Source organism: Vidua chalybeata, chromosome Z, assembly GCF_026979565.1.
Source record: "Vidua chalybeata isolate OUT-0048 chromosome Z, bVidCha1 merged haplotype, whole genome shotgun sequence".
NCBI lineage: Eukaryota > Metazoa > Chordata > Aves > Passeriformes > Viduidae > Vidua > Vidua chalybeata.
The window spans coordinates 56,165,107-56,189,077 of NC_071570.1; the positions used below are offsets into that span (position 1 = coordinate 56,165,107).

General features: G+C 37.7%; 1 protein-coding gene across 4 annotated transcripts in view; it reads right to left on the reverse strand.

Annotated features, from left to right (window-relative positions):
* SRFBP1 (serum response factor binding protein 1) overlaps positions 1-22,427 on the reverse strand; it is a 67,883-nt gene extending 45,456 nt beyond the window's left edge. For 2 of the 4 annotated variants that reach the window (XM_053932237.1, XM_053932235.1), the window contains exon 1: positions 21,852-21,870. Coding sequence is in view for 2 of the 4 variants with exons in the window: in XM_053932235.1 (XP_053788210.1) it covers positions 21,852-21,855 (4 nt within the window). In the remaining 2 variants the exon portion in view is untranslated. Of the gene's footprint in view, positions 1-21,851; positions 21,880-22,347 lie in introns of those variants that run through there. The other 2 variants (XM_053932234.1, XM_053932236.1) reach the window with 2 other exon arrangements.
* Positions 22,428-23,971: the final 1,544 nt, after the last annotated feature.

Consider the following 23,971-nt stretch of genomic DNA (forward strand, 5'->3'; position numbering starts at 1 on the left):
AATTAAGTTGGCACCTCCTTCTCAGTAAAGTTCTTTATATCAGATTTCGATTCTAATTCCTCAGCGATAACATCAAAATGACAGATTGATGGAGATTGCAACACCTAGTCAGGTTAATGAAGAATATTAGTACTATAAACCTACATCAAGTTTGAACAAAAACAATAAAAAGAAAAATCTTCAAAGCTCACAGAGCAGTACTTCACATCTGGGATGGGGAGTCTGGCTAATACATATACACCCTGTGCAGAGACCATAAAGATGATACTAAAACCAAAACAAAACAAAAAGTAAACCGAACACCCATTTTGCATAACTGATTATGTTTGTAGCTTAAATTAGTGATTCAATCAAGTTGTTAAGCCCTGAATGGTATTCACCAGTGGCTTAACTGAAGGCTGAATCAGAGCAAAACAATTTCTAGAGAGGGGCATGTACTGATTGTCAGCCTTACCTTTGTCAGGCAAGCAAAGGAACTTGTGAAGCAGTGCTCCTCTGAGAAGCAAGGGAGGGGAATTGTATGGGGGGGCAGCGTTAGTTACTTGCACCATGAAAAGTAAAAAGTTAAAGGTTTTTGGAAAAAAAAAAAAACACTGACCTAGAAGTGGTATCCTGTTACAGCAAAGGTCAGTACTTACCTTTGTTTCACTAGTAAAAGTAACTGCACACACAGATCTACCTACAAAAGCATTTCTACTTCAGTTAACAGCAGAAACCAAATGACAAAAAGCACCAAGTGCCAAGTTTCTGCTACACAGCAGCACTGTCGGAGATTTTAACATGCTAAGGAAGAAACCCACTGCATCACCATTTGCCATCAAGGCATGCAGATATTTCTTTTATATAAGACATTGAATGAGATTATCATAGGTCCCTATAGTACAACTTCTTTTAAAAGGAAGAAAGAAAAAAATGCAGCTACTGTCTGAACACCTTTTCGACACTATACATACATACTGGTACATTCAATGGAATGTTTGGAATGTCAGAGGCAAACTAGGTATGCCTTCTTAGAACGTCTGGGATGGGGAGGTTGTTTTGAGTTCAGTTTTTTTTATTGTCTATTTTTTTTAACAACCACTAAAAACATCCACAGGCTAGAAACATACTGGAATTTAAGTAACTCATACTTTACGTATTAGTTACTGTGTATGCAAACATGAAGTATATTTAACTTTCTCTCAAAAATATTTTGTCAGGTATTCTTTAATAGAAATATTAATGCACACACAGCATGTTTCCAGGGCCTACAAGAGCCAAACTTCAGCCTCCTCTGCTGCCAGCCAGTGAAGGCTGTATAGACATGACAGCAGGAATGAGGGAAGGTATTCGCTCCTTGGCAGACTAGGAATATCAATTTATGTAATCCAGTCACTTCTTTCACATGGGACAGTATGCATCAACTCTGTTCTTGGAAGTACTCATAACGTTCTCAAGAAAGCAGTCAGCTCTTTGGGAAAGAAATCAAAAAAGTTTAGCTTCAAATTTACAGTGTGCCTGAAACAACGGGGCTTAGACCACCAGGGTAGGCCCTGGTCTCTTGTATTACAAAGTGAGAGAGGCAACTTTGCCATCAGTAGGAAGAAAAAACAAACTAAGCCAAACAAAACAAAAAAGCCCCCACCAAGAATAGTCATTACTTTCAAAAAATAATAACAAATATTTATTCATAATAAGGTTTTTTTAATAAATAGTTCAAGAAAAAACAGTAAGAAAAGGAGAAGTCTTTGCACTGAAACATAAAAAGGCTGCCATCTAGGTCAGGATGACACTTTATGCTTTAAGACTAGGCAATAAGGATTTTTAATCTACTCAGCAGTGACAGTAAGCACTAAAAAAATAATTATAAATAAGCAAAACATAAACCAAACATTTTTTTTGGTCAATAGGATCTAGGATTCCTGGAAATTAAGGAAGTCTGCAATCATATGTGGAAATAACCACTTCAGGGATTTCTTTGAACAAAGAACAAGAGATGTTTTCCTTTGTTGAAGACACTTCTTTATTTTGTTGGGAAATACTATTTATGAGACAATTAAACTATTCCTACTCATTAATGCTACCAAATGTCTCTGTTCACAGATTATTAATAATAGATAATATCAAAGTAAGAGTAGATATAGACAACATATCAATTATTAAATACAGAAGAAATCATAACAGAAATGAACTTACGTTTGAAAACAAGCCTAGGTAGTAACATATAGAATGCACATAAGCATATTTCAAAAGCTATGGTTATGAACAAAAATCATCCATTTGGAGCTGTGCCTTTTCACAAAACAGTGTATTTGTATTATTACTGATGCTAAACAAAGATGAAGTCAAAAAAATTCCATGACTGGTGGTATTCCACAAAGAGAGGCATCAGTCAACCCAACAGCTTTCCACCTGCAGTAAGCACTGCCACAAGCGTTGATATGTACCAAACAGCTGCACCCAAACCATTTCAAGCCACAGGCAGATGGTCGCTGCTGCTGCCCTTTCAAGAAAGGGCAAACAAACAGCACAGCAGGGGATCAGCAGATGACAAGCCAGACAAGAACTAGAAATTCTCAAGCCATTCACCTTTTCCAGAGAGTGCACATTACTGAGGGAGATTGTAACAGGAATTGCTAGCTTCAGCACAGCCTACATTAATGTGATACTTGGCACAACGATCCTAGTACTCATCTGATAATGAAAACAGCCCCAACTTTAATGTATGGGTACCACTGACACAGTACAAAGACACCAGAGTGTACATATCAAACCAAGAGGAAATAATAAAGAACAAGTGTGTGTTTAAAGACATCACAAGAACTGTATTTAACCCAGACCGCACAGCTGAAAAAGGGAGAAACTAATAGCTTCAACTACTTTGCTTTCTGTTTCAGGTTATACCTGGCTCCAAAGACAAAAAGCCATTCCCAGAGATTTGTCTTTTTGTGTGGTAGTTCAATCAGACCTTCCCAATCCTCAGCATATCCAAGCCCTTCTTGTGCCCAGAAAAAAAGTGACACAGGATTTCTTAATTGTACCTTTGATCTCTTAGTCTTCTCTAGAGCTTTTCTATGAAGTAATTCCATTTTGACACTGGTATTTCACTTGTAGTTACAAATTAATTTTGACTAACCAAAGTCTTGTTAAAAGGGCTGAATCAGTTCCTAAATCAGTGTTAGACAGTGTTAGGAAAGGGCTTCTGATCACAGACATTATCCCTTTTAAATAAATGGGACACTATTATTGTACATGTACCATAGAATAGGAAGTGATTTTAAGAGCCTCCCACATAATTAAGCTGTTACAAAAAACTTGTTTGAAAATTTTCAAGTTTCTTTAAGAGAAACATAAGGCATTGTTAGATAAAACAACAAGAAATCTAGTTTAGGTTCTGAAAGTCTGTATTACTACAAAACAGTCCTCATATTAGGGATGACAAGAGAAACACCAAGGAATGTGGATAAAATGACAGCATAGGTACAATTATACATTCAAATTCACATGACTAGTCAAAGATACTTGTCTTCGCATTTTTAAGACAACAGCAGCAAAGTTCTCAAACAAGTATTACATTAAAATAAAATGTTATACTTGGCCACTTCTGAAACTTGTTTTGAAGTCTGTACAAGCAACATGACTCCAAACTAAGCTAGTGTTCAGCCAATTAGAAAAAAAAAGGAAAGTGTGACTAAAGATTTGTAGATGTATCAAGAAAGGTACGTGTCTGCTCTGAACTACAGTATCAACTGTACTTGACAAAAAAAAAAAAAAAATCCCCAAACCAAACCATTATTAAAAAAAGAATCCAATCAATTAAGAGAAGCAATAATATGTTTCTACATATGACTTGTTTGAATGTATTTTATTCAAACAACACTGAAATACTAGAACAACTGTGAAGGAAAAGCTTTTTTTTTAATATTACCACATACAAAAACTAATACCGAATGTGAAAATATCTGAAGGACTTAGAATATTTTAAATTCTTCTTAAATAAATTTAATAGAAGTTAACTTACACAGCCAGCCCCAGCTATCCAAAATGCACTAAAGCCAATAAACTAATGGACATGTCCTTTTCTTCAGAGCAGTCTGAAGCACATACAACTGTTCTTCTTGGGCTTAAGTCCATGAGGTACTGAATATTTTGGTCCTGACCCAATAATGCACTTACATTATTAAATCCTTAAACAACCAGCACTAGACAGACCAGAATTTCTTCATCCACTTCTGTTTTATGCCAGCACACAGTCTAGTCCTAGATCTGGTACAAGCAGCAGAAAAGACAAATCATCCTGTTCTCTTCAAGGAGGGACACTGCATGTAACCTCATCTTGTAAAAAAACCCCTTATTTATAAGAGTTTATAGCATTGTGAAATATCTGTAATGTTGAGCAAACACACACTCATTAAACAGAAGCCTCCAGTCTTTCCCCCGACATAGTATGGTGTCTATGAAAACTGTCTTCAAGAAGACAATTTTGCAGACACAACTGCAAAAATATTTCTTTTACAATTTGAAGATGTTGTTCCTAAAGCAGTGTTCTGTAATTTTACATCGCACATCCAAATTCACCGTGCAATGTAAGGTGTCTTATGTCTTTTCTATCACTTGATGCCTGGAAAAAAAGACGGTAGTTCTGAGTTTGCTTTTCCATTTCAGTTTCTTCCTGTACTCTCCGGGCTAACAGGATTTATTTGACATGAGGGTCACACATGAGAGTGGGATAACAAAGAGAAAACATCGAGAACTAAGGCTATTAATTCTGTCCCAGGAAGAGTCTATTTTAAATATAGCCTATCATATTGCTATTGACAAGCTACCATTTACCATGGTCTGTCTAGTGAATGAATAACAGGAAAAAGATGAAATTGCAGGTACAGGATATACTTGAGCCCTCATACATTCCCTTCATGCCAAGAGAACCCTAGGAGGTTGAAATGAGAGCCTGATCTACTAGAATCAAAATTGCTCAAAGCAAAAGGAAAAAATTATTTATATATGTCTGTAGGTACACAATAGCTTTTAGATTTTACTGTAGTAAGATTTACCTTTAAACTCCCTCAAGTTTAAACAGTGCTGCTAAAGTAGAAAAGGAAGAAGTCACTAAAAATACACCAAACTCACTTGTTTTTTGTACAGTGGCCTTTTCTATGAATTTTTACAAATTGCTTAAATTACACATCAACAAGTGTCAAAGCAAGAAATCCAACTTAAAAAAAAACCCAAATCCAACAATAAAAAGAAAGTTAAATATGTTTAAGATGAATATTCTAGGTCTCTCCAACATCAGCAAAAAGCCATGGAAATCAGTAATGTTTCAGTTCTCACTGATCTTCTTTCCCTTCCTCATTTTAGGGCACATCAAAAGCACTGGTTTCACTTTACAGTTATTTGGCAGTCTTCTAACAAATAAATTACCATGGCAACAGAGTATTCTCAACCTTAATTTTTGGTGCTATTTGGCAACACAGAGTTTTAAAATTCAAAACACCTGCAGTTGGATCACAAATTAGCCAGAACTAACAAGAGTACATAATATTTTGAGTGAATAATCTAAGTGAAAAAATGTTTCTGGAACTTCATTATAAGTATTTCTCTCTATTATCTGGAATGCCAGCTTGAAAGATCTAATGATTTTTAGATTCTTAAGAAAAGCTAGCAATTGCCAAGTTTCGTTTTTTCCTTTTTTACAAAAAGAATCCTTGTATTACAGTATATATCTTATACATGTCAAAATAAATGGAACTAAGCAGAAAGACTTAATACAGATTCATGCATTTCATTATAAAAACACATATAAGTAGGGTGGCAAAGGCAGCAAGAAACAGCACAAACACACCTGTGTGGTGTATCAGTGCTCAGTTCCAGAACAGTTTTATACAAATATATACTGAAAAAAGAATATATAAAAAAAAACCAAAACAAGGTGAATTTTCAGACAGATCCATTTCCTGAACTGTTTTCCCTTATGGTCACATGAATGTTAGCTAGTTCCAGCACAAAAGAGCAAAGTAAGAACACACAGAAGACAGAGATATGAACCGCAACAGATCAGACTACAATAAATTAGCTATCTCTTCATTTAATATAAAGATCAAATCCCAACACAGAAAGTGCTAAGGAACACAGTTTTTCAATTACTGTTTGTGCCATTTTCATGTTAATCAACACCAACGTCATGTTAGTCTTGCCTTTGCCATCTGCAGCTACATGAGAACAGGTTTGAGTCAAGTGGATTCAATTCTATCCCAACACAACTATCAGAACGTACAAAAATTCTTGAAATATGAGGTAAATTCTTCTGAATTAAACTATTTCACCCCGCAGTCCAAAGATGACAGAAATCCCACTGCTGTCTAGAGCATCCAGAAAGCAAAACGCCTGCAGGTTTTCAGGCCTCTGGATACTCACCTGTCAGGTTTCCCAAGGGATTAATTTACTAAGGATGAATGAATAAAATCACACCACCAAACTTAGGCAAATTTCCAACTTCCTCACAGGAAAAGTAATGCACACACTCCTGGAGAGTTACTGTCAAACCCTTCCTCCACAGTCTGCCCATGCTGCTTTCTTTGTATTTTCTCAACTGAAGCACTGAAATATGAGCTTCTTTATTACATATAGCACTGTATTTCCTCCTGCATGGAGAACAGTTGTCATTTCTAGTGTAACTTCTCCAAGTGGAAACCACAGTGAGTACTCGGAAATGCTAGAAAAGATCATTTTCATCTAAAGGTTTAGAAAAGCAATTCCAAGTATCTAAGACAGTTGGGTAGAAGTAAGGCTATCCTAGAATTACTTGATCATTGCCAAAGACCAAAATTTAACGGATTTACTGCTTCCAAGTCAGTGTCTCAGTGGATGGAGTCAGACTCTCTGCAGTACTTCAGAAAGAATTCAAGTCCAAACCAGGATCATGAGATGGGCTAGACATATTTCTAAACTCTATATACACATCAGTAGTTGTAAATGTCCAGATAAGAAAAAACTGTTATAAACTAGCCTCAAAATGCTATATTAGATATATCATTGCATCCACATGGAAGTAGAAACTATACATGTTTTCCAAAACAGAGGAATACCTGAAGGTAATTTCTAACTCTGTATTTAATTGATCAGCAACTGGGAAAAATCTCAGATACCACTCTGCTAAAAATATTTCTGTGGAATGTTGAAGGACGATGTGATCAAGGCATTTAATACAGACAAGCTCAACTCAGTGGACTTTGATGTCTAGGACTTCTTAATCAGACCAGAGTTCTAGTTAGAAGTCACGCATGAATTTCATGCCTCCTTATGCTTTGACTTTACAGACAGACAGTAACACCAGAAGCTGCAGTAGTGACATAAGAATTATGAGGGTGAACACATATGAATAAACAGAGTGTTGAGGGCTTTTATCCCTCTTCAAATGGTGAACCTTTTAAAAGCAGCTGGAAAAGAGCACTGATTACAAGGCAACATTATGAATCTCTACGTTACTTGCATAATCTGAAGCATGACATCACAGCTTGACGACAGTGACTCACAATCTATGTAATTTTTTACATTAATTAAGTAGGTCACATATATGATGCAAACCTGTAGAGCTGAACTGCCATCAGTTCAGCTGAAGAAAATTCTGTCAAAATTGGGTAAGAACATTTCCCCCTAACAAGTAAGAAATTCAATCACAGTGATTCCAGTATTAATTTGGAGGTCTATGTTTGGTGGTGTGACTGCTTTGGCTTGGGATTAAAAGATGCTAGTATAAATGGTAGTATGGCCTCCTAAGTCACCACAAAAAACCTTCAAGTCTTGAGTGCTAATATGTTGCAACTTTTCTCAGCTATTCTGAAAGTGCAGAATATCAAAACTGTGTATTCTGGAATCATATTTGTTGCCTGGTTTCTGAGAAAATTAGGTTTGTCAGCACACTGTCTGTCAGTATCTATCTCTGGTAACTTTTGGGCTTATTAAATTGAAATCAAGGTTGACCAATCATCACAGCTCCTACATGTTGCATCCTGGAGTTCGGGTTTAGATTAGGGTTTTTAATTTATGTTAAAATAAGTCAAGTTCTGTAATCCCGCGCACCCCCTGTGTTGTTTCCTCCCCCGTCCGGCCCCAGGAAACCCGGTGACGGCCACCCCAAGCCACACGATCCCGCTCAGCCCGAGGCTCGGTGCCCGCCCCTGCGGGGTTCTCTGGCTGGTCGCTGTTGCTGGCGTCACCGCCACGGCAGCCGCCCCTATTGGACAGCAGGCCGTGGATCCTCTCACCCCGCCCCTCCATAAAATCCTACCCTGCCGGCACCCAGGGCCATTTTCTCCCATGCGAGTGCCAGGAGCGGTTGTGTCTTTCCATCAAACTGCGCCATGCGACCAATAAACCATTCCTGCCAAGCACGGAGTAAATGGACAAATTCCTTACCTCTTTGCCGGGTCCCTAGCGCACGGTAACAGAGACTGGCCAGCCCACGCGCCTGAGACACGGAGCCGTGTCCGGGAACCCGCGGCAGCAAACCCCGGCAGCACGTGGAAGCTATGCCACAGCTGGGCTCCCAAGAGCTGCGTGCAGCCGGGGACAGTGAAAGCTAACCCCGCACCTACATGTTTTGTGAAAACTGGTAGCCATGTAGGAGTTGTGAACTAACATCAGCATGGCTAGCGTGGAAGAAATACACAAGCAGAATTCAAGTATTTTTCGTTTTGGTTGAGAACAGTACATGCATACTCATTCACCAGCACATGTGGCTCTGAACCAACCACAGAACACTCTCTCCTGACTGTCCAAACAGGAGGGAAACATAGGCTATAACTACAATTACTGAGAACACTCCAAAAGCATAACACATAACCCAAGGATAACACACTGAAAACTAAAAAGAGACAGAGGAGTAACTGATGATATCTATATGAAGTTTTATGGAATACTGGACTCAAAGCTGTAACACGCCAGGCATCACTGGTTCTCAACTTACACACACAATACATTTTATTTTTATCACATTGTACAGATGATTTAATCTGGTGACTGAAACTTCAAGGGAAATTAGAACAGACAACGTGCTGAATGGGATAGAAGAAGGACAGTTTCTTCTGTGCAAGACAATTCATGAAAAAAATACACTTTTCTCGTTACTTCAACTGCCCTCAGCTTGTACTAGTCTCACACACCAAGAGGCTAGGAAAAGAATGGGAAGCCTGTGCAATGTTACAGCACCACAATATTTGACAAATATTTGTATCTTAATATTAACAGGAAAATGCATAATTATTATGATGTGTCATTCAACACAAATATTCATTTTGTAGTAAGATTCATCAATTTCAAAATTTATATTTCAACGTCACTATATAGTTGTTATTATTATGCAAGCATAAAGGAACAATTAAGGAAAAATGGTTTCAAGTTCATTAAATGAAACAAAACAGCACCAGGAGAGGAGTGATGAAGCTGGAGAAATACCTACTAAATAATTTTCTATTTCTCCCTAAATCTGAATGATAAAAAAGCTAGCTAAATACCACAATTTTTAGATTGACCATAAATACACATTTAGCCTGCATTATGAAATCTTACTACTATGAGAAAAATTACTTTTGCTTTAAAATTTAAACTAATTTTTCTTCAAACTCCTCCTCTGTAAAGTTTGTCCTCTGTCAAAACAAGTAAGAAGAGGCTAAGTACTAGAAAAAGGCTGGAAGGCTATTTATGTATGTGAAAATTCCCCTTAAAAAGGGGGAATGATCAACTATCAACAAAAGGAACAGCAATCAACTTCGGCTGCTCATCTATCCAGAAGTCAATGTTCCGGATAGAAGCAAACCACACCTCAAGTTACATCTTGCAACAGTTACAGCTCATTTTCACAATATGAGCAAGCATCACCGGGATTCATACATTTTGGACGGATAAGCAGCTCTCCCTATTATAAGCTCCTCATAACCTGAAGAAATTTCAGTCGCGCAAGTATATTTTAAAATAAAAACAAAACTTTCTCCTCTTGAAGCTTTAACTTTCAAGAGCATGCTTTCTTGTCTGATGTTCTGATATGTATAATGTTTAGAAAGACAAAGAAATTATCTATAAAAGTAGCATCACAAGACCATAACAAAAAATCTTGACACAGGAAGTAAGTAGAGTGGAATGTCATGGACTGACACAGCATAATAGGAATGATGTTAAGTAAAAAACATTGATCACATAAAAATTAGTGAGTTGAGTTCCAGGAGGAAAAAAAAAATAAAAAAAAAAAAAATCATAACCACTTTCTTCTTATGCCCGGAAAAAAAAAAAACAACAAACTATTGAGAAACAAATAAGAAGGATTTAGTATCCACATTTTTGAAGGAAAAATCCCTTGTTAAAAAAATAAAAGAGAAGAAGAAAACAGGGAAAACAGAAAAGATGAATTTGTGGTTTATGACTTTCAAAGTATTCGGTACTTGTGCCTTTCTTCTTAAAAAACAGAAAGGCACAAATCTTTTGTCTTATTCAAAAAATTTTACCAAAGTCAAATTTCTTTGAAGAAGCATGAAACTCCTTTTACTAATAGATTATCAAGTCTAACTTTTAATACTTTTCATCTGTCTTATGGTGCCCCTAGCACAGACACCTGACATGCATATAAAAAGTAAGTATCAAAATGCATCCAGTGAGTACAAGTAAGTACAACCAACCCATGTTCAGACCTGGGGTATGTCAGTAACCAGCAAAAGCCATGGCCTCAGGAAACATACTCTGATAAAAAACGCATACAAGGGAAGTCCAAATTTGCATCACAGATCTTTCTGACTTACACTTCCATACAGGATGAATATTCAGCCAAAGACTACGAACATCACCAGAACATGAGGTAGACTTCCACTGACTTGAAACATACTGCAGTATTATTGGCCTGACAAACTGAAATACTATTCTACTTCTCACAGAAAAACTGCTCATCCCTTAAGGTGCTATCTGCTGTCATGTCTCTGTGACTTATATTTTTTGTGGGAACTTTCTCTCAGTCAGTAGTTATAGATTTATTAAAAAAAAATTAAGTGGCACTACCATATAAGCTACTCTTCCGTCTTTTTGGAAGGATGTTAAGAATTATTTCTAGTGGGAATGGAGAATTACCTTGCTACACCAGTTAGTGTTCCTCATTCCTTCAAATCAGTTAAAAAAATCAATTTCATGATAAGAATTTTTCATAAACACAAACAAATGGGAAACAAATGGGTTGAAAAAACCCAAAAAAATCTAATAATCTGCATTCTTCTTAGAAGTTTCTTCATGATATCAATAGAAACTGGGGAGAAGGACAAGTATGAAAAGTAGAAGGAATAAAGCACTTAAAATATCCCTGCCATATGTTTGACATCTATTCATTAATTTAAATACCTTTCCACAAGTTGGTCTCCATCAGTTGCCAAGATGCCAAATCTACAACAGATTTGTACACAACTATTCCAGTACTACTTACTAACAACTTGGAGCAATGCTTAAAGTTTCTTGCAAAATTTTCTTTGTTGCGACAGAACAAGTACTCTTACCTGTCTGCCCAATAATATGTTCATTGTCCAGCCACTGACAACTTTTCTTTCACACCAACTGCTCATTCTGTTGGAACATTTCCTTCTTCTGAAGCTTCTACCTTCTTCAGTCTCTAGGTGCTTCTTACCAAACTGATTACCCCTTTCCCATCCTTATAAGCTCTCCTCATTCCTCAACCTATTTCTTCTTGTTCAACACACTCCATTACCCACCCATCATTTTCATCTATTCTAATATTTAAATACTTTCAAGCCCACCCCTCCCTCCCTCTGCATGAGCAAGTAATCAACTTAACTGCCCTTTTGTTTTATATTGTTTGGAATTCCTAGCTCATCTATGTAAGGTATGCTCCCCTGTGCTATTCACAGCCTCTGCAGCATTTTCCCAGTGACACCTGCCTCTGGATGAAATCCACCATTTATTCCTTTAAACTAGTTGTTATTCAGAACAGTTCTTACCAGCCTCTCATGCAAATAGCTTTTATCTGCTCCCCTCTTGCTACATTAATGTACCTGTACATGGCCTTATGTTTGTTCGTATGTGTCCTCATTAAACAGCAAAGAGGATTCACAGAATCATTTACATTGAAAAACATCTTTAAGATGATAAAGCCTAACCATAACCCAAACACTGCCAAGCCAACCACTGAACCATGTCACTAAGTGCCACATCTACACACCTTTAAATTCTTCCAGGAATGATGACTCATTTAATGATGAGCCATTACTCTGAGCACCCCGTTTGACAACCCTTGACAACCCTTTAGATGAAGAAGTCTTTCCTAACAGCCATTCTGGCACAACTTGATGTCACTTCCTCTTGTCCTGTTACTTGGGAAAAGAGACCAATCCCCACCTAACTACAACCTCCTTTTAGGTAGCTGTACAGAGCAATCTGCCTCAGCTTCTTTTTCTATGAACAGTTTCATTTGCTATTAAATGCCATATGAATAAACAGGTACCATTGTCACCCTTCTTTGCAAAGGAAATAACATAATGGTATTTTTCTTTTAATACAAAATCAGTACAAGAATTTTAAATCCCTTTACTTTATATGACTTGAAAGACATTCAAAAGAGTCACTGAATTTAGTAGTTGGCCACTTTACTTCTCCATTAATTGCTCTTTACTACTGCAGCACAAGACAAACTGAAAAGAATTTTATCATTGCATACCAGTGAGGAATTGCAATGAATTCACAACTGGCTACTATTCTCTTCTAGGAACACCTCCTCCCCCAAGCCCCCAAATTCTATTATGAAAATGTCTAGCACCACATCTTTCCCTCTACACCCATTTCAGCCTTGTTCTCTTCTTCATTTAGCAACAGGTTCCAGACCCAGCAATGTAAAGGCTGCTGAAAGACCTCTCCAAAGACAGCAGTAAGCAATTCCGCCCATTTACAGTAAATAGAAATGTATAGAGTGTATAGAAATACAGAACTATTTCTAAATTGTGTTTTACTTAGGCATATATGGCCATAAATTACATTCAATAAAAAAAAAAAACCACTACACTGTGTACTGCAAGTACCTCACAATCCCCTTAAAATAAAAGTTACTAAGTTTCCCATGACCGTTTGCATGTTTTTTTCATTATTGTACACTACCACACCAAGGAATCACAGATGTTTTTGTTTTATGAGAGCATCTTACTAGGCTACGTGGCCTACCACACACACTTAATATAAACCACTTGAACTAAGAAAAAGTTTTCATTCCTTTCCTCAAATACAGTAGTCTAATAATGGCTGCATACAATACTTTCAGAAGTAAAAAACTGCCTTGTTAGCCATAGTTAACTGCTTCAGTAATCTGCTGAAAAAAAATCTGTGTGAAGAGCAAGCAGATCAGTATTTGCTGCTAATATTAGTAAAACTGATGATGTGGCAACTCTAGAAAATTTAGAAACAGCTGCTGGAACAGTTCCTAGCGGGAAAAAAAAGCCACAATTCCTCAGAATTTTATCTAACAGAGTATAAGTTTGGAAATTTCATAAGCTTTCAAAAGACTTTTTCCTTAGGACATTTACATGGCCTGTAAAAGAATGTCAGCAATTTAACACTTGAACTGTCTTAAGCAGAAATCAAGCCCTATGTAGTACATCTTTTCCTTCTTCAAGAAACTGTTGTGCCTACAAGTATTTATTAGTAACACAAGTAATGCAAGAATTTTTACATGCATTTCCATCGAGCTAAAATGACTGCTGCCAAGTATTCCAGAGTTTAAAAAGAAAGCCATGTTTGCTTTCCAACTTTGCATAGACTTGTAATATACAGAAAAAACTGAGTGATTTGCCAGTATACTAAGAAACGAACTGATGGAAAAGATTAGCTATTTAGTTTTGAATAGTGAAGAAATTTATCTTTTCTCAGTTCTCATAACTTGTTTATATGCCTTTCCAAAACTTCAGACTGACTTTAGCGACATTTAAGAGAAAGCAGAATAAGCTTCAAGGAAGTATTTAAGACCATGTGCGAGCCAGGGATACACAGACCTTGGCAGTGTCAATAGTTAGCCACAGCTTCAATTTGACCACAAAACATCCTAGACACCCATACTTTTTCAAAAGTATCCAAGTGCTAGCCACTCTACCTTAAGAGTAATTTTGATGTGGTCACACAGCTTAAGCTGACCAAGAAGCAGAGACTCTGTGATACATCCAAACCATACTGGCAGATAGCTCAGGAGAATACAAGAACTGGTGTCCACCATCTGAGGAATGGTCTAGATGCTGGGGCACTTAACAGAACTGAAAAACCTAGTATAGGAGTCTAGGGTAAATGTTCTACTTCAAGAAAATGGCTTGGCCAGCATACTGTATAAGTGCTGGATGAAACACAGCTCATAAACCACAGAGAAAATAACAAGAGAACTTGTCTATAGACCAGCAAGAAGAATTTCCTCAGGAGTAAAGAGTTCTGAGTTCCAGTTTTTCCTTTCAGGGAGCTCATGTATTTTATGCTAATTGTTGGATAAGCAGCCCTTGGAGCACAGTCAAGGACTTTTCCTACGGAAATGCTCCCACTGGTGAAATACATGACCAGGCTCCCCTCACTCCATAAAATCACCCTTCTTTGCCAGACAGCAGCCCAGCAACAGTATTTGTTAATATTTGTGATTAGTGCACTCTGCTGGTCATTGAGATTCACATGAATCAACTCACCTCAGACTGAGGGAACCTATACATCAGCTTTCTCAGTCATTGGAAAGTTTTATAACAACTAAGCCATTAAACTAAAAATTTTCCATCCTCAGACAGCTTCATGCCTTAAAGGAAAAGACTATATTTGGAATTATGAGCAGTTAAGACATCTCACAGCTCAGTCCAATACCAGGTAACTGGTAACTCAGTCCAATACCAGGTAACTGGTCAGATGCCTCACCTCAAGTCTCACTTCCCCTTTACAAAAAGAGACCAGACACAAATAGGAAATTGCCCTGAGGAATTCCTCAATTACCACATAGCCCAGGGGCTAGCACAAAAATAGATCTTTGGGGGCAGCTATTTTATTTCAGTGAGATGCTGGATCACTGTACTGGACCGGCTGCCCAGTGTTTCGAACTGTCTTAAACACAGTAATGTCTACAGCACTCTGTCAGTGTTATTTTGAAAGTTTCCATCTAGAGATCTTTTTCATCACTGTAAGAAAGGCTTAGGAATATACTTTAAAATATCACAACATACCTTAGGTCATAGAAGCCATTTGGATCCTCAGATCTAATGCACAAAAACCCTGAATGCTCACATCAGTTTGCCCATGATAGCAAAAAGCATTTTAAAAGAAAGCCCATTGAAGCATCGCACTTCAACAAGTCCCTAAGAGCAACAAGTGTTAATTTCTTAATTACTGTTAATTTCTTAATTACTCAAATACGACATTTTCCTCTACTTATTACCAGACTACAACTTGTTTTGCAACAGCTAAGAGATTTTTTTTTTCCCCATAGTCACATTTCCCAAAAAATAAATACGAATGTAGCGACATACAAGAGACTGTATGACCTGATTCAAGTAAGTATTTAAGAACAGGAATTGTCAGGGATAAACAGATCTTGGCAGCACCAGTATCAACCACAGCTTCAATCCTGATCACCGAGCATCCTAGGCACCTGTAATTTTAAGATTCTTCTTTAAAGTCTCCTATGAACTCATTATTTAAAGCTATCAAGATTAGACAAATATAAGGGCTCCTTTGGCTTCCCCTTTGAACTCTCTAGTTCTCCTATCTTTACTGCCTTGACCACTACTTAATTTCTGTAACAAAACACCTGCCAGACAACATAGCTGCACATTACGTATCATCGTATTGTAGGTTTTTCTGGTTCAATACCTTCCCCAAATTCTATGTTTATTTCACAGAAAGCCACTGCTTACAGAGAAACATGTAAGTGAGATGAAATACAGCACAGCTCTATCAGCCAACCAAACAGCTCACTCACTGTGGTAAGACAGTCCATCTCTCTACCTCTGTGCCCATCCCACTCATCTCAGGTCCCACATTGCTGCCGCTCCCACTTGCTTGTAAGACCCTGTTATCATCAATCTGTAGCAGAAAACTACTCTAGCAACAAACTTCTTATGATTACAGAAGCGGGAGGCAAGACCACATGGCTGGAATGGGTGAGTAAGAAGCCCCAGATTCAGAAGCAGCAAGTCCAGATGCTTGTGAAACCACAGTTGGAGAATCACACTCCATCAGGGGCATGTCACATCTCTCTGAACTGCAAAGCAATTCTCCACAAAAAGCCTTATATGAAGGTGCTTCAATGTTAAAAACTCTCTTGGTTTCTACAGAATAAAATGTGAGTAAAAAACCAGACCATAAATAAACAAGATTTTGAATGATATGTCTAATTTATCATCCTAAATCAAAAAAAAACACAGAGAGGTATATCATATCTGAGTGACAAGGTAGTCATACATAATGCTGAAGAAGGCTGAAAATATGGAAGATCTTAGGTAACTGCAAATAAATACTCACTTTGTACAGAATGCTTCTTGCAAAAATGGCAACCATTCAAAGACTAAAAACTTTAATTTAATTTAATATCAATTAAAAAAAATTATACAAGCACATTAGAAGTACTGTATAAAACCAAGAAATATATAATACAGTAAGGACTTGCATGGGTAAATACTCAGGTCATTCACATTTAGTGCACCTTACAAAAATCATGAGGCAGTTCTTGGTTATAGAAATCAATTCAGCTTCAGAAAGAATGAATGACCCTCTCAAATTTTCTTCTCCCTAATATTTCTTGATATTCCATTCAGACCACACTGGCTGTACTGTTATACAGAAACTTTGGTGACCAAAAATTATTTACGTATAAAAGGATGCACTTGAACTTTCTTCAATTTCTGAACGAAGACATGTATAAATGCAATTTCAATAGCTCTTTCCTTTTTGTTTTTTGTCTTAGTTGTGTCTGAACACCTAAGGACAAACACAACACCTACCCATGCTACACCAAGACAACTCAGTCTTTATATAAGCATCTCCAAATATACATTTGTGTCTGTCTGTACGGTGATAAAAGATTAAATAATTACAGATATAGTCCTGTACAATTATTAAACTACAGCTGAAACTCAAGACTGCAGTTTCAGACTTCCGGAGACTGTATGTTAGTCTTTTTCCCTAAGTTAAAGTTACTCTCCATGGCCTTTTGTCTGATTATTTTCATTATCAGCCACGCTACTCATACTTGACTTTGCAGTACACCAATCTAAATTCTTAACTCATGTGTCCCGACTGCTTTCTAAATGTGCCATTACCCAAACTGCTGCCCAGCTAAATCTGAGGCCAGGATGTCAGCCCTAAATCTAAAGAGTAGAAGAGCTGAGTGTTGCCATGTAGAGTATCACAACACAAAGTGCTGGGACCCAAAATAACATAAATGGAATTTATCACCTTGAGCTTCATTACTAAGCTCCCTACATAACAATTTTATTTCTGAACTTTGCTTGGCAGGCTGAAAAATATGTGCACACACATCATTCTCAAGGTATGGTTTTATCTTGATCCTACCTTTTAGGAAAGAAAAAGAACAATTCTATCGCAGATGACAAGCATTATGCAGACATCAGCTTTTATTATCTAAAATCTCTAGTTTTGTAAATACAGAGAAAAATTATTTTGTCTGCATGAGATTAATTATTACAAATTTAAGAAAAAAATTCACCTGATAGCAAAGTTTTGATATCCAATTAAGTATGGAAAATTTGATTTGCATGTCCCACAGACAGAAACAACTCTCAACTCTAAGAAATTGCTTTATATAATATGATGCCTTACTAATATTCAACTTTAGCTATTAACAGCACTCATGGAGGTACATATTAGAACACTTATTTTTAACATACTGCATACAGACTTCATTTGCATTAGCTTCATGAGCTTTCTGCAGCATAGCTCCTTGAGGTAGCTGCAAACAGAATACCATTAAAAAAAAAAAAAAAGAGGGTAGAAAAAACTAAATTTGTTGCAATAATTCAATAATGATAGCAGATTAGGACTGTAAAAGCAGAACAACATAATTTAAGAAGCACAGGTTCTGAAAAAAACCCTAGAAATCTGTAGGGTTCACATTCAACAGCTTCTGTTTCATACTCATGTGTACTGCTGATCAACAAGAACAATTTTCACATTATACATGAGCTATCTCCCTTTAAACTTGCCCTTATCCATGGTAGTTGATGATTATGTGCTGCCATCTAGCAAAGGTTTCCAGAAAAGTTTAACTTTGGAAGCTATTCTTGTACTATTCAGGTGGCAAGACAGCTGAAATTTCTTAGAAAGCTTTTTAAAATAGGAAACATATTCAAGACAGCAACAGGTTTTAAAATGATTCCTTCAGCCTGCATGCTTGTAAGAGTAACCATAATTGGAGAATACAATTAGGCTTAATACAGACAAGCCCTTCAAAAGTAAGACTATATGCAGTGAATATAGAATTGCAAAACTGAAATTTTCATTCTATGACTTATGATTTCCTTTGTTTCAGTGAACGCAATGAGCAGAAGATGGTAAGAAATACTGCATTTTCTTCTTTCCCAAAAACTCTAGTCTTCACTGTTTCACTTTGTTCCATCATCCTTTGCACCCACCCTCCCTCCTTCCCCTACTCAATTCTTCCTTGGGCGGTAATCAAAAAGCAGCAATCCCATACAGTAATATGACACCCGCATTACAAAAAAAATGTATTACTTAACCCTTTTCAATCTCAATTTTTCAGTCATTCAGTCACACTGAAACTGTACTATGCTATTTACCAGCAGCAAGAGGCTTCCTAAAATTACTGGACCTTGCTAACTGTGGGTTCTGCCAAAACCTTACTTTTTTGTTATTATCTAGGTATATATTCAATTAGAGAAAACCAAAGAAAATATTTATACACTTTTGGCACAAGTCCTACTTCTTAACATGGAAATAATTCAAAATTAATTTTGAAGCACTTACACTGCTACAAACAACTTTTCATTAAAAGAAAGATTAATGAAATGTCTAAAGTAATTATTTGTGAATATGATTGGTTTCTTATTATTTTCTGTCTTATTTCAATAGGAAATCTCATCACAATAATTGCCATTTCCTCTTTTCACCCCGGGTCCTTAACATTGTACAGCTACCTTAAATCTCTCATTCATCCAGTCACCTAAACAGTACAACATTTTCATTCATTGCTCCCCATAGATCAGAACAGTTGGGAAACTATTGGTCCATGGAGGTATTATTCTTTAACCAAATTATATTTTAAAAAACCCCAAAGCCCAACAACTTTTGAGGTCTCCATTCCTTTCCAATGTCTCTGAAATTAGCCAGTGAGTTCAAAAGCTCTCAGAAAGGACATAGGCATCACAGTCCACTATTTGTCTTATTTCCACAGAGCATTTTCTTAATCATCATCATTAAATCACCATGAAATTAAATGTCTTTTAGTTTCAAAGCACATATACACTTCATGTATATGTGTATACCTCAAGACACTGCAGAACAAGTAAGCTTTTTGACACTTATAACTATTTGTTAGCTACTAATATCAAACATAAACCAGTAAGCAATTAACATAAAGGTCAATTAACATTAGGACAAGTGCCAGTTTATATCACTGAAAAACAGTCTTAAGAATATCTGTTCTTCCTGTAAACAAAATGTGAATTGGTAAAAAAAAATTGAACCATTTAGCAGGACCTGGTATTTTATGTTAATTAAAAGCAGAAGTCTTTCTTTGCTAGATTTAAAACCTGAAATATATAATATCACAGAATTTCATAGAATGGTTTGGATTGAAAGGGACCTTAAAGGCCACCTGGTTTCAACCTTGCTGCAATGGGCAGCCATCTCCCACTGGACCAGGTTGCTTGGAGTACATCCAACCTGGCCTTAAACACCTCCAGAGACAGGGCATCCACATATGCACCGCCCAACACACACTAGTGCCTCACCACCCTCAAAGCACAGAATTTCCTCCTAATACCTAATCTAAATCTACTCTCTTTCAATTTAAAGCCACTCCCTCTTGTACTATCTCTACATGCCTTTGAGAAAAGTCTCTCCAGCTTTCTTGTAGACTCCCTTCAGATACTGGACTCCTGTAAATCCAGCAAAGACAAGCAAGTTTATCAGCTATATAAGGGTGACAAGGTTGTCTCTGCAACAAATACCATCATACCATGTATATGGCCTAATGGGAAAAAACCCATATGATCCATATTATTGTCTGATTGTGAAAAGCTGAAGGTGCACAGAATAGAGCTGCTCCATAATTTGCTTTCCCTTCGCAAACTAGAAGAATACATGTGGGTATTCTCAGCTCAGTCAGAGAGAAAGAGAAAGGTTTTCTAACCAGGTGACAGCCTGGGAAACAGTTGGGAAAGAATGTAAATAATTCTCTAATCTACCTTGTTATTCACATTGTTTATAGATATGTTCTGCCACTGTGCATCATTCACTGCACACCAATGGTGTGAGATGTTTTTACTCTAAGACCAATGAAATTAGTCTTCTCAATGTTCTCTATATATAGAGCAGTACATTTGAAATAAAGGAGAGAGTTCATTTTCTTAGCCTTCTGATCTGGAGTTCTTTGTTCCTGTCCTGCTCAACAGCGTCAAATACACAAGAAATACTATTTAATAGACTGCATTTACAAAAGTTATTCCTTTAAACATGGTCCTAATAAAATTCCTCCATTTCATCCCTTATTAGAGGAAGATATGCTTTTTACTCTTAAAATGTATTCTTTCAAGGGCATCTCTGTAACAAATACACAGAGGGTATCTGTTAAAGTGATATGAAATATCCAGGTATTGGTAAATAATTTATTTTACATTTTATAACTAAAAATCACAGTAATTAATATAGCTCTGACACTTAAAAAAGGACATATGCATAGAAATGAAAAACACTTTTTAATCGACTCATCCTGCTCTAAGCCAGACTGACCTTCTGTCCCTCTTGAAGAGATGGCATCCAGGATTTCAGTCTCTGTCCTACCTTATATCTCAGATGGACCTTTTATTACAGAGTGTCTACTTTTTGTAGAAACTGGTGAAATCTACCTCCTCCAGAACTTTCAGTTTCCTCTTAACAGAAAGTTATGTTTGAAGTGTAAGATGAAATTACATTCCCAGTGTCCTTATTGAAATCTTCCAATGCTTTGTGCAGAAACTTACTGTACTCTTTTTCTGAAGAGCTCGCCAGTCAAAGAATGTTTCTGTTTTCATCCCTTGCTATATTAGCATTTTTGTGGTGAAAGACTATGAAACATCACCCAAACATGAATCAATCACAAGAAGTCCACACTACCATAATGAATGGTCTTCTTTCCTTGGTGATTTACAGGTATGTTTTAATGTCAAATCACTCATTTCTGACCTTACACTTGTTAACAGCAAGAACCAAAAACTACTGAGTAAATATCTTGATTTTATGTACTATCAAATATTTTTCCTGATGAAGAGGCTACACTTCACTAAATTCTTGAAATCAACTTGCAAATTAACCCTTCTCCAAGTAACCATATGCCTAAAAGTAAGTTCTGCTGATAACTGTAATCAAGTTAGTTATGTAGGAATCCTGGATGTGCACAGTACTAAGTGCAGGTGCTCATATCACACATGCTCAGCAGAACTGCCAGCTATTCTAAACTGTTGGTGCAACACCCAAAATGAGGTTATTTTAGTTGTGCCAGGCTTACTGTGCACAATGATTTGCATATATGTAACCAAAACCCATCGCAAGTGAAACACACAAAACGGAATTCACACTATAAAGAGTAAAAAATATACTGAAATAAATATCAAACACTAAACTTCTTACAGAACAGGAAGAATTACCCATAACCTATTAATTTTTCATTTTCAGTCCCTCCATGTCCAAGAAAATAAGGCAATGTCTTTGTCATCCAGAAGACAGGCAGCTGGGGCTTTGGTGGGTCCGCTAGATCACCTGCAAAACTCCAGTGTGAACACAAACACAGCAAGAAAGGCGTGATGAAACGACACTTAGAAACAGGACGTCGTACCGAGGCACCCGTGTCGAAATCGCGTGGCACCCCCATACAAGCAGCTTAACCTCACCCGACGGATGTTTGTTTTCATCATGCTGAGCTCCAGCACGATGGGATGCGTTTTCCCATGCCGGGGGACGGCGGCAGTCACCTGCGGCCTTCCCTACGCCTCCAGGCAGCCGCGCCGGCTGCGGGGAGGGTCGGCCCCGAGCCGGCTCGCTCGCAGGGCGATCCGCCGCCGCTGACCGCCGCCCCGGCCCTTCCCCTGCCCAAGATTCCCCCGGCCCGCCCCCACCGGCGCCCCAAGGCCGCGGGTGTCTCACCTCGTTGTTGAGGTTCAGCACGGGAGCCATGGCGCCACAATCCCCGCAAGCACCTCCAAGCGCTCCCCACGCCGCCGTACAAAGCGAAACCGCGCGCAGGCGCCGAGGGGCCGCTCCCGCCCCGCTCCGGAGCCCTCGTTCAAAGCTGGGGTTAAAGAGCTTTGATTGGGGCTTTGTCCCGGTACTCGCGCGTGATGAGTGGCGTGAGCAGGGGGCGGATCCGGAGTCCGGCCTACTCGAGGCGTCTGGGCCATTCCGAAAGGTGAAACCTGGAGTGGCGCGGCTGGCCGGCTCAATCCGGGATGCCTATGTAGGTTTGCAAATCCTTAAACTGAAGTGGCCTCTGCCTCCACGACTAGTTCATAACATAAATATTTTGGGGTTTTTGCTTTTCCCGTCTTGTTGCTGCTGAGTGGAACGCGTTGCAGGAGTAAACTGTGACCGCTGCCGTAGCTCTAGACTTTGCTCTATCCCCACCATGACAAAACAGCCTCCGTTTTCAAAATGCTTTACAATTTTCAGATTGAGTTTTCCATTTATGCAGAAGGAAGATTTAAGGCTGTGTAGAAATTATACGTCCTGAAGCTTTGGTTGTCTGAAATTTTATATACATAATTAATTTTAAATAGCCGTGGTGAAGTGTGGCTGAGCATGTGTTTTGGACTGAGTGATGCCTCAGTCTGAAAATTTTGGCAAAGATACATCAGATTTTTCCTCATCATTGCCAGTGTCTTTTGCTGGAAGGATTTGTTGATTTAAATTGCTACAAATATTTTTCTATTGAAACTCTTAAACTTCTGCAAAACCCGTGCTTAAATGTAAGCAAAGCTTAGTATGTTTAGAGAATGAATCAGTTTTTGTGGTGTTCTTTTGGGTTTTTTTTTGGTTTTTTTTTTTTTTTTTTTTTGCATTCCTGTTTATCTGCTGCAGTATTTAAAAGAACAGAGGTCATATTTGAAAATACTTGGGGAAATTGTTTTAAACAAACCAAGTTTTGTTTATATATGAAACAAAACTAAAAATAAGCAAAACAAAAAAAAAAAAAAGAAAAACAAACAACTCAAAACAAAACACACTAAAACCCCCCCCAAAAAGTTTCAGGAAATTTACCAGCAATTAGCTGGCCCCTGGATGGCGCTGTTGCACTTGGAATTCTTTGAAGTCTGAATATTTAGACAAATACAACTGTTGTCAGCTGTCTCTGTAATACATTTTATCTGCAGGACCTAGCATTTGGATCTTGTTATATTTTAATGTTTGCTTTCTAACTGGTACTTAGGCATCTCCTCTGAGTGAACTGCAACAAAATCACCCTTGACTGCACTTTTTATTAAGCCTTACATGCAAGTGAGGTTAGCCCAAACTAGTCCTTTCAAAGCATTGCTTTTGAGTTCCATTTAGGATCTTTCTGAAGGTGGTGCTGGATGTTCAGTAGCAGTCTTAGGTGTCATGTGGATCAGTAAATATATGAAAATACTTTGACCTCATCCGTTCATCTTGTAGTAAAGGAATTCAGCTCCAACAGGAGCTGAATTTCATTTAAAGCATGTTTGCTGAGAGTGCTTTGAGCATCACTGCAGGTGAGGGGTGTTTACCACAGCTGGTGCTTCATAAAAGTTCTGAC